At 42.5% G+C, this 13,487-nt stretch overlaps 1 protein-coding gene across 1 annotated transcript in view; it reads left to right on the top strand.

The window, feature by feature from the left end:
• Positions 1 to 13,487, top strand: part of htt (huntingtin) — a 160,291-nt gene that overhangs the window by 100,986 nt on the left and 45,818 nt on the right. The window contains exons 32-37 of the mRNA XM_065430124.1: positions 3,771 to 3,913; positions 5,559 to 5,793; positions 9,207 to 9,297; positions 9,385 to 9,488; positions 9,569 to 9,644; positions 11,591 to 11,847. Of these exons, the coding sequence (XP_065286196.1) occupies positions 3,771 to 3,913; positions 5,559 to 5,793; positions 9,207 to 9,297; positions 9,385 to 9,488; positions 9,569 to 9,644; positions 11,591 to 11,847 (906 nt within the window). The remainder of the gene's footprint in view (positions 1 to 3,770; positions 3,914 to 5,558; positions 5,794 to 9,206; positions 9,298 to 9,384; positions 9,489 to 9,568; positions 9,645 to 11,590; positions 11,848 to 13,487) is intronic.

The raw sequence follows: 13,487 nt of genomic DNA, 5'->3' as shown, positions 1-13,487 counted from the left end.
AATACCAATTTACACTCTTTACACATTCAAAAACATACCGCCTTAATTTTAGCTCTCAGGCTGCAGTACAAATTTTGCAACTCGCCTCCCAAATTTATTACTAATATATTTTTTTAACTTTCTGTAGGATTGATGTAGCAAAAATTTAATTGCACATTTGCAGTCAGCACACAAGCTTGAATGTTTGCTGAAATTTTCAGGTGTCTAGATCAAACAACAAAAATGTTATTCCCGGAACCCATGACATCCCTTAAAGGGCCCCTCACCAGGGGCCGTATTCTGTAACGGTTCGCTTTGGAACCGGTTTAGTCTGGCTATTACATCAAGGTGACGTCAGTCGGAGAAAGAGTGGAACGTGGCGGCATGAGGGAGACCAATGAACGAGCGGCATTCTGCCATAAGGTCACATCATCATTTTTGTTTGTACTTTCGGGACGATATAGTAATTGAAGTGTGTTGTTAGTTTGGTAAAAAAATATTTGTTTGTATACGACACTTGCACATTTAATTTCCAGTAATAACTGAGCTTCCGATGCGGACGGCTAGTGGTTTAATGTTATCTGTGTTTTATTAATTTTTTTTTGTCGCTAGGTAGTGCGCCATACATTAAGCAATCAATGTAGTTTTTCGCGTGTAGGCCGTGGCTCTAATAGGATTTCATTTAGCCGTGGTGGAGCTTCTTAAGGTGCATGATTGCAGTGAGAGTTCCGTCCACACATACCACAACTTCAAGAATCTTTCCGCGGTCAAGGAAGCGTTTTTAACTGAAGCTTTCTCCTGCAGCGTGGAGAGAAATCTTGCACCTCTCTTTCTTTTCCCTCAACCGTAATGGCCCTAGCGATGGCAGTAATGATGCGACTGACTGACGGTAGCAACAACCGAATAGCTTCTACATTCCAGACGCAGTGCTGAAAACAACCTGTAGCAAAAAATAATAATGATAATAAGACGTAGCGTGCAGAACATTTACGTTGCAATGTGGAAGCTACTAAACCTTGTGGTCCGTGATATTCTAGCACATCGCAAATCCATCTCATTCTGTTTCTGGGGCACCTAAAATGTCTTCGGAACTCTCCTTCGCTCATGTCGAATGCGTCACACTGCTGCCTCTCATTGTGCCGTTGTCTTTGGCCAACGCCCTCCAGCAACACAACCAAAGAAGCCACTATTGGTGCCCCTCTCGTTGCGCCGGCCAGCACGACACTAGCAGACAGCCACGGTTGCCCTAGCAATCCTCAATATGCTCGCGACCGCATGCAACCCTCAAGCGAACCACTTCTCCCTGGTTCCTCTCCTAGCAGACGACTGGTTCCTTTCCAGATGATTGACAACCTCTGCGGCGATAACAAAATTTGTTGTCATGCCCACAAGGGATGATGACAATGAAACGCTGACCACTGGCGTTCATAAAAGCGAACCGGTTCCAAAGTGAACCGTTACAGAATACAGCTCCAGGTTTGGCCATTTTGAGCTCACAAGCACAGTGCATACAATGCACGCTAACAATGGTGTCTACTCAATATTACATGCCTGCTCTCAGCTGGAAAGTTAACATATATCGCACAAGTGTCCCTACGTACACGTCAGTGCTCTGACGTCACTCATAGTGGCACGGGACTTTGAAAGTTTTTTAGGGCAATTGCCTTTATCATATTTACTCGAATCTAACTCACTTTTTTTCTGATAAAATGGGTCCAAAAATCGTGTGCGCGTTATAATCGAGTACAACCCTAAATCTATGTTACCATGTCGCCATCGGCATTTCAAAATGGCTGCCTTATACGCGCTTCAAGCCTAGCTGCCGTAGCTTCCTCCATGTGCTGTAGTACGTATGCTTAGGTTAGTGCACCGTCCATCTTTCCATTTTCTGCGTTTGCTCTATCAGCATGGAAGTGCCTACTGTGAATACACGCCAAGCGTTCATCACAATGCCGCAATTAAATGTAAAGTGATCACATGTGCGGAGACGGGTGGAAATCGGGCTGCATCACGGGCGTTTGGAGTTTCCGAAACTTATGTGCGGGACTGGTGCAAACAGGAGAGGCGTTCTACTCCTATGGCTGCTATATAAGCATGGCCGCGTGGCCCCTATCTTGAAAGTGATCTGTAATATGGAGACGGTCTACGCATCTGGGCGCACTGCGCTGTTTTCTCGTCGCTTAGTTCACATTGAAGCGAGAAGCACCACAAAGGTCAATTCGCTTGCTTCTGCTACCGCACCTCCTCACTCCAGCATTCTCATAAAAAGTTTCCACGGTCATTGAGTGAGGCATGTTCATGTTTGCTTGTGCATGCGTAACACCATGCTTGTTAATTTAGTTAGGAAGCGAATGTTTAAAAGTTTATACGACTGACAAAACTACTATCCTTACTTTTCGTATAGCTGCCTACTAATTTTCTATCACAATCAATGCTTTGCCTTTCCAGCGAAACTGCCACTTTTTTATTAATCGCAACCATAGTGTGTTGGGAGAAAATCTTTGTTTTTCCAAATGAGAGAAAATGTTATTTCTGTATGAAAGAATGAGTTGTGTGGTACTGAAAAATACTTTTCTTTTTTTTTTAGGTCACGGCAAATAGGTGCGCGTTACAATCAAGGGTTTTATTTTATTTTTTCACAGAAAACGGGTGCTTGTTACAATCGAAGGCACGTTACAGTCAAGTAAATACGCTATTTGTTTGATCTCTTGCTTCAATAAACGAACTAAACCTTAGAGAAATAAGAAAACCTACAAATCGAATGCCTGCATGTCTTTGTTTTGCTTTATACCGTAGCAAGACAGAAGCTTCCGTTTCGTCTGCTTATTCCCGTGTTGTGCAGTCGTGCGCACAGAGAGCGAAACTATGTCAGTCATTTTCTACCACGTTCCAGTGCGCGATCATGCTCTCTGATCTGCTTGTGTCTGCCTCAGTGTTCATGTAGCACTGACTTATACCACTAGTCAGGTGCTCTCGTGCATAGCGTGCAAGATCGTGTGCTGCGCAAAATGAGACAAATGCAACAGCTCGCGTGAGAGACTGTCAGCGGAAGTGCATCGCGCTGCAAAAAAAAAAGCACGAGAAAAAAAAAGGTGGGGCTCATTACGTATGCATCGCGCAATCTTCCAGCTCTGGTATAGTAGAATGCAGGGAAGGAATTTTGCTTGCAAAGGCTAGACACGGGCAAGTGGCAAGAGTCTTATGTTGATGGTGATGCTCGCCTCCTGAAATCATAGGTTCACAGCACTGAAATATTTCTATCTCAGCTATTATTTAAACCATTTTGAAAAATTATTGTGGTAGAACGCTCTCTAGAGGGCACATAACAACTTCCAGTGTATAACCAAAATTTACTATGTGTCCTGAGGAGGGGCCCTTTAAATTCACACAAATATCATTGGTTTAGCTGGAGATTAGTTACAGTGCCTTAGTAAAATATTGGTTTCCATTGTTGCAGAAATAAAATCAGATCTTGACCAATGACAGCTGTTAAGAAATTAAAGCATTTTTCACTTGTGCACTAGAGGTTAACAAACCAGGCTGATCATCATTGTGAACAAGCTGTGAACATGACTGTCGTATGTAAGCGAAAAAATCCTTCAGGTTACAATTGGTGCCTGCGTTCATGACCTGCGTAATGATCATTTCTAGCAAGATGAATTTAGGCTTACCCTCGACTTCATTGGTCTAGCAATTTACGTTACGGGTGGTACTTTGCCAGTTAAATGTGGCATTGAAAAGAATCGAGAGTTGCTTGTATTATTTCTAAATTTGCTTCCCGTTTATTCTAGGTACCTGATTCAAGTTGTCAATGTCTATGGCAAGCATCTTTGCAAAATTCTGCTTCAGTCTCCACCCACAGGCACGGACACAGTTTTCCCCTTTCAACAGATGTCCAGTCTGTTGCTTTACCTTACGCACATGTTCCAGTCAGGTAAGAACTTCTTCATAACTCATGCTAGATAATCTGTTGTGCAAATGACTAACTCATGTCCTTGAGCAATTAGTATTGCAGTATTTTCAGTATGTAACGAAGTCTATGGAAAATGGAATGCATTCTTGTAAGTAATGTGAATTCAGGCTTTATGGTTGCTGCATTACTCCATTTTAAGGAAAGAAATATTTGCACCATAGCAAATATTTGATTGGCTTGTATTAAATTTCCAACGGAGTAATGCCTTACAAGGCAGAAAGGGCAGGTTAGCTGGAAGCTCGCGCTATTAAAGAACTTGCGGAGAGGGAAAGAAGCAGGAAGGATGGCACAGCTGTTGAAATTTTAGACATTGAAATAAATTAAAAGGATATTACAAGCCTTGCTCTTCCAGCGCACTGTCCTTTCTAGTACTCTCTGTGTGTGTGTGTGTGTGTGTGTGTGTGTGTGTGTGTGTGTGTGTGTGTGTGTGTGTGTGCGTGTGCGTGCGTGCGTGTGTGTGTTTAAAATAGTACTGTCGATTTGCATGCAAGGTCTTGCCCTTGCTTTGTGATCGTATGCTAAGTGAATGCTCTCTTTTTATTTGGCTTGAATTACTGAACTTTTGCATACAAGTACTATGTTAGATTTCTCTCTGTTTTTTTCTATTATTATTATTATTTGGGTGCTTAAAAGGATGTCTTGCACGAGTGCTGCTGACATTATATTACAAGGCAACTTTGCTGTGGCAGTTAATCATGATTTCAAATAAAAAGGCATTCCCATTACTGTTGCAAAAATGAAGATGACTTCTTGTGCTCTCATTTGCTGTTCACACATTCTGACACTCTTTTGCTGAGCTTGGTCCCTGGAAACCACCACAGCAACTAGCATGGGCTTGCTAGAGGTAATCTCATGCACAAGGCTGCATCCTTCCTTCCTGGCCCTCTGTCACATGCACAAGTGCATGCCATTGGAACAGACTGTGATTGGTCTTCCAGCAACCTTTCTCTTCCCTCATTAGGTGGTCCTCACCCTAGTGGTTAGTAACTACTGTGTGAGCTTTGTAGTGACTGACTAGCACACCTCACGCACTGGAGACAGGCCATCGAAGCATGAACACACCCAAGCTAAGCAGTGTGTAAGCTGCGGCAAGCTTCATTCACTTGCTCCAGAGCTCGAGAGAGAGAGAGGTCATAAAAAGATCAGTCGGGGCTGGCCCCAGTGTCATGTGCTCTCATGTGCAACTTGAGATGAATAAGGACAAGTGTGGCTTGTACAGAAAATTAATACCAGCATGCCAGCTATGTTTTTGAAAGTCATGAGGGACAAATGGCCTTGACATGCAAACAAGGCATATAGTCGCAAAGAAGGCACCTCCATCCACCCATTGTATAGGCAGTACGATGTAGAAGTAGTATGTTAATGCAGTTTTTAATATGTTCCTGGAAAATAATGTTGGCATTTACCTGAGCATAGCCTTAAACAGACATTCTTAAAATTGTTCTCGTCTCCCTGCTGCTTAAACATGGCTACTTTTCCCTGCTGTGCCAGATAAAATATTGGAAGGAAAGAGATGGGAAGCATAATTATTTATACAGTCCAATTGGAAAATATCTAGAAGGGTATTCACTGCTCATTCCTCTTTCTGCTTCATGTACTCGCACAGGGAGTTTCTGCCGTGTAGCCACAGCTGCGATGCAGGCTGTGCATGCAGAGTCCAGTGCGGGTACGGAGGTGTGTGGCATTGAGGAAATCAACCAACACTTCTTGTCGCTGGCTTACTCTTACCCTACCCTGAGTGTGCAGTGGTGCAACATCCTTGCCCTACTCAATTATGGCGAGCAAGGGTTCTGGTCCAGGGTGCTCTGGCCAAGCATGGGCAGCACTGTCAATGCAGCTGGGTAGGTCAGCATCATGACTCCTATGGATTCAAAACAAGTCTTGTTCGAATTTACTCATCTGCTTTCAAGAAGTGGTGAGGAAAACCCATGTGCGTGCTCCGCAACATAAACATGCAATTAAGGGTACAGAGAACATGGTCCTTAAGTGAAGCTCTGCACATAGCCAATCAAATAGTTGTGAAAGGTTTATTACATGGAAATAAAAATATAAAACAGTTCATATATAATTTTATAAGGTCACATGCTTTTCTTAGTGCACTTCTTTGTGACCACTGACATGTAGGGCTAATCTCATCATCTGCTAGTTGCAGCTGATACTGGTGCTTATTTCTCCAATGTACCAGGGCTGAAAATACATACTCACTAGTAGAAGGTGGTCAAGCATGACTAGCATGTCCGTAACATTGCTGAGTTGAAGAGCTGCAAAAACATTGAAATAGGAGAAGAGGCTGACATGAATTTACTTGGTTGCTTACAGACTACAAAAATGCCACCTTCAGAAACTTTGCTTTTCCAAAAAGAAGCTGCTGTTCTTTGTACAGAAACATTCCCTTATCTTGCCACAACTGCTGACTTGAGGTCAGTAGCACTGCAATTTAGGTTGCCTTTAGCAGAAAAGGAGTTACTTGATTTCAGTATAATTGAACATTTCTTTCAAAACTTTTACAGAGTAGCTGTTATTGCAATGTAAAATGTGGTAGAGAATGTCCCTTCCATACGTGCCCTCCAAATTTTGACAAAACTGTGTTGAGAGAACCATTGGAACTAGCTAGCACAGTGAACTTTGTATGTGATGAGTGATGTGTAGGCAAAGTTAGGTATATGTGTGGCAATTAGCCACCATTAAGGAAAATTACTAAAATTCCGATATTGCACATTGGAGCTCTCGACAGTGTGTTGTTTCAGAACACTTGGTCATATCAAGAAGAAACTTGGTAGGCATAAAGCATGTCATAGGAAAAGCACGCTGGAGAAAATTCAGAGCTGTAATTGCTTTGAGGGCACCATAGGAAATTGTCAAAGTTGTACTTATTGGGGCTCTTGTCTACAATTGCTTTGAAAATAATTTTTTTCTTATTACAAACTAGCGAGTATATCATTAAAGGTGCATTGGGAGGAACATCAGGGACACATTTTGAAGTTGTATGTTTTTATTGAGGGCACTCTAAGAAATTTGGAAACTGATGTCAAGGTCTTTAAAATGTGCCTTTGAGCAGCGCATTAAATTCTGGAATTCTTGCTATAAGCAAACAATGCAACATTTCTGCTTGAAACTTTCCATGTGTATGCAGGAGACCTTCTATGCTTAGAAAGGTACTGCGGAATGTACATTTTTGTGTTAATTCGACAGTGGTAATTGTAAGAAGTTGTGCATTCGATGCCACTTGCGACTCAACATCTGCGGCTCAGCATTTCCTTTGTCACTTCATTTTCTGTAATTTCATTTTTGCATGAAAGAAGCTGCAAACAGTCCTAAAAATTAAATATGCACTATTTTTACTTAGGAAAACAGCAATGTAAATAAATAAAACCGTGCTCTAATAAAAACAAGCTTTCAAAGCAAAATACCCTGCATTCAAAGTCGCTTGAATCTCTCCGAGTGTTATGTAACCACATCTTCACATTACATGCATGTGCTTAACTGCACTGGTACTTGGAAAATACATATTCTCCTTTATTCTGAATGTCACATGACTACAGCAGACTTCTGTTAATTTGACTCCCAATTATTTCAATTTCTCAGTTAACCCTTCAAGTGTTTTGGAAGAGCTCGGGTCAGTGGCAATATTCCCATTTTCACAGTGATTTCTATGAACTTGGCATGTCCACTTAGTTTTTCTTCTGTTACATAGACAGCTGCAGTGCTAGCATTTAAAATCCGAGCTTAGCATTTCGCACCTCAAAGGCCATGTTGATTCAGTCTCCGTGGTCTCCAACATAGACGGCAGCCTTTTTGTTAGTGCTGGAGGGGCACATTTATTGCGGTCTTTGTTTTCTATTACATAGATGGATCCACTTTGTCAGCGCTCAAAAACAGCATTTTTGGAATCGCACACTTTTTGGGCCTTTTGGCAGATTTGGAACAATGGCGTCTGTCACTGACAGCTTGCACATGAGTTGTGCATGCAAAAGAAAGCCGCTGCTCGACTCTGACAGTGAAAGTCAGAGTAAAAGCTATGCGCTAGAGTTTTGCTCTTCGAGTGAAGAAGATGACGATAATCTTCTCATCGCTTTTTCTACCGAAAGTGATGATTCGCAAGGCTCCCTGCACCGTTTCGTGCTTCGTGAAGTTTCACACAATTCATGACCTGCCTTAGAAGTGCAAGAATGCACAAAAAACTTCCTTCGTTCAAGAACTTTGCTTCGTGGAATAGTTGATTTTGAAACAGGATAAAGAATTATTCCTCATTTCTTACTGTACCATTTGTGGCAATGACTAGTACCTAGATATTGCATAGTGAAGAGGTAAAATGAGGTTTTCACTTTTAAAACATGTAGCAGATTGGTTGAAAAAGCTTTAGAAGGGTTTTCAATGGAGTGAAGTTTGAAAGTAAGCCATAAAATAAATGCAAAATATGGTCAAGTATGGTGAAAATAATAAAACACTTAAAGGGTTACCTCAATCCCAGCCAAAGGCCTCGGCCAGTGCTCATGCATTTCTATAGGCCCCCACTTTCGTTATTTCGATCCTACAATTAGGCCTTCACCGGATAATTCCAACTTGACCTGTCAGCATGAATGCGCCTGGCTCCTATGGTGACCCCTATAGTGGCCCCTTTAGTAGTAGCAGTGTCAGTCTCGGTGGAGCTTAGGGGAAAGTGAATGTGTTGAACACACATCATCTCCCGTCGAAAATGCCTATTTTCGGCCTGCCTTAGGAAGATTTTCAAGCAGTAACTGTAGCTCACAGTGTCTGATTATGATGTTTTGCTGCGTTCTTTTTTTTTAATATCTATAATGAAAATTGGGCTGCAATTTGCCTGCACAGTGAAGTCGGACAGGATACCAAAGTATGATTTACCTTGTAACATGGATGTATTGTGGCGAAGCAGACTTAAGTAAACCGGGTGCCATTGTGCAACACATATTAGACCCTTGCCCATTTTACTTGCCAAAAAAGCGGCTTTGTGTTAAATTTCTACTTCATTTAGGCGCTTTATAGTCATTTATACATTAGTTTCCTGTTTTGGAGACATAAAAAGTCGGCAAGCGTATGATTCAGGGGTGTGTTAGAATCAAAGAAATACTGCTAAATGAATCGGCAGTGCATTTTAGTATTTTTTTCTGCATCTTGTTTAATTTGACCTGCCAGATAATTCAATCATTTTTGTTAGTCGCGTCAGGGTCAAATTAATGGAAGTTGATTGTATTAATTATTTCATTGGTCTGGGACATTTCCTTTTCTTTTACAGAATGGCCCGTAGAAACCTCAACACACCTTCTCATTCTTGCAATTTTGAGCTAGTATCTCAAGCAGGGCTCATCCTTCTCTGTGATTACCTGGTGAGGGCTGCTTCGAATTATGTAGAAGGCTGCTTCAATTAAAAAAAAAAAAACACTTTCACGCGCTTACTACTACTTTTTTTCCAGTGTGAAAACATATACGATGCTGAACCTATGACCTGGCTCATTGTCAACCACGTGAGTGAAATCATACGGCTGTCTTCAGAGCCACCTGTCTCTGATTTCATAAGGTTTGTAAAACTGGTGAATCTGACTGGGCAGCTTTGTGTGTGTCACCTTGCATGGTCCTTTTTCTTTTTTTTTTTTTCAGTGTCATTCATCGAAACCCAGCAGCAAGTGGCCTTTTTGTTCAAGCAGTGCTTACTCGCTGCGAGACAAAAAGCTCGGTGAGGGCCTTTTGTGAACTCGGTTCTTACAGTTAACAAGACAGGGCATCCTGTTTTATGGTGTTCAAAATTTGGAGTATAACCTTGAAGCTCCATTTTATGAGTCTGTAATCAAGGACAAATCACACACAAAAATACTGAAATGACCTCCATAAAAATAGAAACCATTTCAATATCTTAAGGTCCTCAGTGGTGGAACAGCTGTGCCCAGTGCGCAAAATTACGCCGAGGGCGGTCCTTTGCACCGTCCTTCACCAAAACGGTATGTTAGCAGAAAATTGTGCCAACCCTGTGCCAAAGCATGCGAAAGAACCATGCCCTCGTTCAGTCTATGCTTCGCCACTAGCAAAACTGAAATCAAAATCAGCAGCACGCTGTAATCATCATCATCATTGAAGGAAGCAGAAGCCCGGCCTTAGAGTTTCTCACTATATAGTGCTGTACCGTCTTGCTGGCACTTTATTTTGGTGTTCATTGAACCCGCGTGGTTCTGCGGAGTTTGCATAAGGAAGATGTCACATTCTAGGACTAAAGGTAAGCTATTTCGATGTTTATGGAGGATAGCGGGGCTTTGCAAAAGAGCCGCTGTGATCAGAACCGCACATGGTGCATAGTTAAGAATGGTCTTAGAGAATGAGGTACATGGCGAGACCTACCGTTTCAGTGGGTGCCGCCACGTTCGTTGATGCAAAACTTTTGCATCGAGTTTGGGTCACTGCGCTATTTCGGTAAAATAGCGTCGCCAAAAACCGTATTTGTGTCTTGCACATGCGCAGTGGCGCTGACACATTTTTTTTTTTTTCTCGGCCACAAAATTTTCGTGGCTCCTATTCGAAAACTTCCTAATGTGCATGGCATGACATGAGTTTATTGCATGATGTCATGTTCGGTGCAGGTGTGCATATTGGATTGGTCTGGCGGTGAGCCTTTGCCCACAGGCTGTGTCTCTCGCACTGTGTTGCATTGTGGGTTAACAAACACGCTTTGTTGACAATCAGTCTGTGGTGCCTTCTCTACGCCGTATCGATGGACACGGCCCTAGCGCCATTTGTGCATCGCGGTGTGAAGGAGTGTCGCATTGTTTTATGACTGCGCTTGCAGAGTAAGCTTTGCGCAAGCCCGTCTCTACAACATGTCAACTATATCAGTTAAAATTTGCATGGTATATGGTAAGCACACTAGCGTTGGAGCCTGCGCCAGCAGTGCTTGCTGCTGCTCCAGGGCCTGCGCCGAAAGGTGAAATTGCTGTTCGAACACTGTGTACTTGCTATTGTTGCCAAATAAATACTTAAACACTTATCTTTTTTCAGACGTAATGAGCTTCAGTTTTGTCATCGCAGTTGTCATATATGGCTGGCACAAAAAACTGTCAATTCATATGGTCCTTCAGTAAAACACGTTGTGGGGCTAGTTGGTGCATAGCTTTCAATAGAATAAGCGCCAAAAAGTGACAGCACACAAGAAGAAAAACACAAGAAGTATGCGCCTTGTCCTGTCTGTTTTTCTTCTTGTGTGCTGTCACTTTTTGGCGCTTATTCTATTGAAAACATATGGTCCTTCCTTTCTGTTCTCCCACTCTTCTTTTAATACATATCATCTTAATTCATAACATTTCTGAGGGGGCTCAACATGGCAGTTATTTGCATCAATGTGGAATGCAAAACAACACTAGAGCTGTGTTTACTTGTTTAGGTAGTGGACTCGTGTTAATAAAATTTGTGCTCTGGATGCTACCCTTGAGCAGGTCCTGTTGGAGCTCACCTTGAAGGAATGCGATATCTGGGGGTCACGAGCTCAAAATAGGCTTATGATCATTCAACACAGGCCATCCGAATAGCTGATGATTTTCACACCTTAATTTCTGCATGTCAACAATCACTCATTCTGTTGTTCCTTCCACCTGTCTCCGTGTAATGACCACTTTGTGGCGATGCACCTGACTGTAGCAACCAAGCTTCATGAGTAAGCTGCTGCACTGCTTGGAGGGTATTCATCCTGCCCAGTCTGCTGCCCTGTTGGCCCTGCTGGTGGAAAAGATCTTAGTGACCCCTCACCTCTCCCTGGCACGGACTTGTGAGGCATTGGCTCAGCGGCAGCTGGAGCTCATTCTCACAGAGCCCGGCTTGACTGCCAGATCCCCGACTGCTCTGCAGGACCTGGCTGGCCTGCCAGAGTTCATGCGCTCTGCGAGGTTGCATCTCAGGTGAGCTCTACCAGGCTTGCATTAATTGTTCAATTTCTTGCACTGCATCAGGGGCGGTGTTTCTTTTGCTCAGAAGTTCTGTCTTTGTCTGTACACTGATAAGTGTATTATGGTAACTAGTAAACTGTGGCCATGAGTGGCGCTGGCTAGCACTCCCAAGGGTAATCATGTACACATGCTCAAATACCCAAGAAAGTTGACAGGAGGACAGCCGCCATAGTAGCTTAATGGTAGAGGTGCTTAACGGTAGAGGTGCTTAACGGTAGAGGTGCATGCTTAAGGAAAAAGATGTGGGCTCAGCTCCCACATGCACCAAGTTGTTTTTACCTCCGCCTTCATTTCCTCTATTGCTTATTATTTCTGCATTATATTGTGATAGCAATTACATATGGACACTCCAAGTGAATTTTTGCCATCGTCGTCGGCATCGCCATGAGGTTCCGTATATATTGAGCTATATGTAGGCTATATGCCATGCCATGCTATATGACATGTGGTATATGTCATAAGAAGCCACAAATAATGACACCAAGAAAAACTTAAGGGAAATTACTTGTACTTACTAATTGAATTAAAGAAATTGTAAATTAATGGAAATGAAAGTGGACAAAGAAACCAACTTGCCACAGGTGGGGAACAAGCCGACGTGTTCACATTATATGTGCAATGCTCTACCAATTGAGCTACAGCAGCATCGTTTTCCCATCCACTTTCTTGGGTATTTGTTTTACTACTAGAACTAACCCTGGGAGTGTTAGCCAGCGCCACCACCACTCATAAACCTTGGCGGCGGAAGTGGAACATCCTTTCTACTGCAGGCGTCACGAGTACATGATCGTAAGCAGGCGTCACGAGTATGTGATCTTTAGTATGTGATATACGTTAAATTGCCAGAGAATTCTATCGTTAAAGTTGCTCATACCAGGTCTTACATTCTTGACAAAATTATTCCTCGCAATTCTGATAATGGCAGCCCACAAACTAATGCTATGAAGCAAAACACCGACATCACAGGCCTTTTATCTTAAATCTTCTCGGATTTAAATATTAAAAGTGGGAAACAGTAACGGAGGTGAAACCTGAAAATGATGCAGTTTAATTGCCTTGGCTGTGCACTACCTCCGACATCAGCCCAGGAAATTGGTTCAAAGGATACCCGATACAGAAAAATGGTGGTAAAGTAAGTGGTAAATGAAATTGTCCAATTGCAGGATTCAACCAGAGGACCCTTGGCACGACAGCAAATTTTTACTTAGTCAGCGTATGTTTACTTCAGTCCATACTGCCACTACAGCTACGAGACCTACACTTCATGTAAATTCTAACATGTTGCTATTGGATTCATTGCTTCGCCCTTATGGCAAAACTATGATATTTTTCTGTTAAAAAAGGGTAGTTAATTTCCCCTGTGCTTTCGTTGCCTTCATTGTCTGTTTGCTTCACATGGTTGTAACAAAGCATCAAGCCCCTCAGTTCCTCTATTTCTTTTTGCAAACTGGAGCGAAGCACATAGAATTGATTTGCACATTTCAAGGATGGTCATCTGTGTTGGGGTATCAGGCACTATGCCTGTCATAAAATGTCATTCATAAGCAGATCAATGCGACTGCTTCCATGAAAACCGTGGTGTAAACTAAAGA

Source organism: Dermacentor albipictus, chromosome 1 (genome assembly GCF_038994185.2).
Source record: "Dermacentor albipictus isolate Rhodes 1998 colony chromosome 1, USDA_Dalb.pri_finalv2, whole genome shotgun sequence".
Lineage (NCBI taxonomy): Eukaryota > Metazoa > Arthropoda > Arachnida > Ixodida > Ixodidae > Dermacentor > Dermacentor albipictus.
This window is presented reverse-complemented; position numbering and strand designations above follow the sequence as displayed.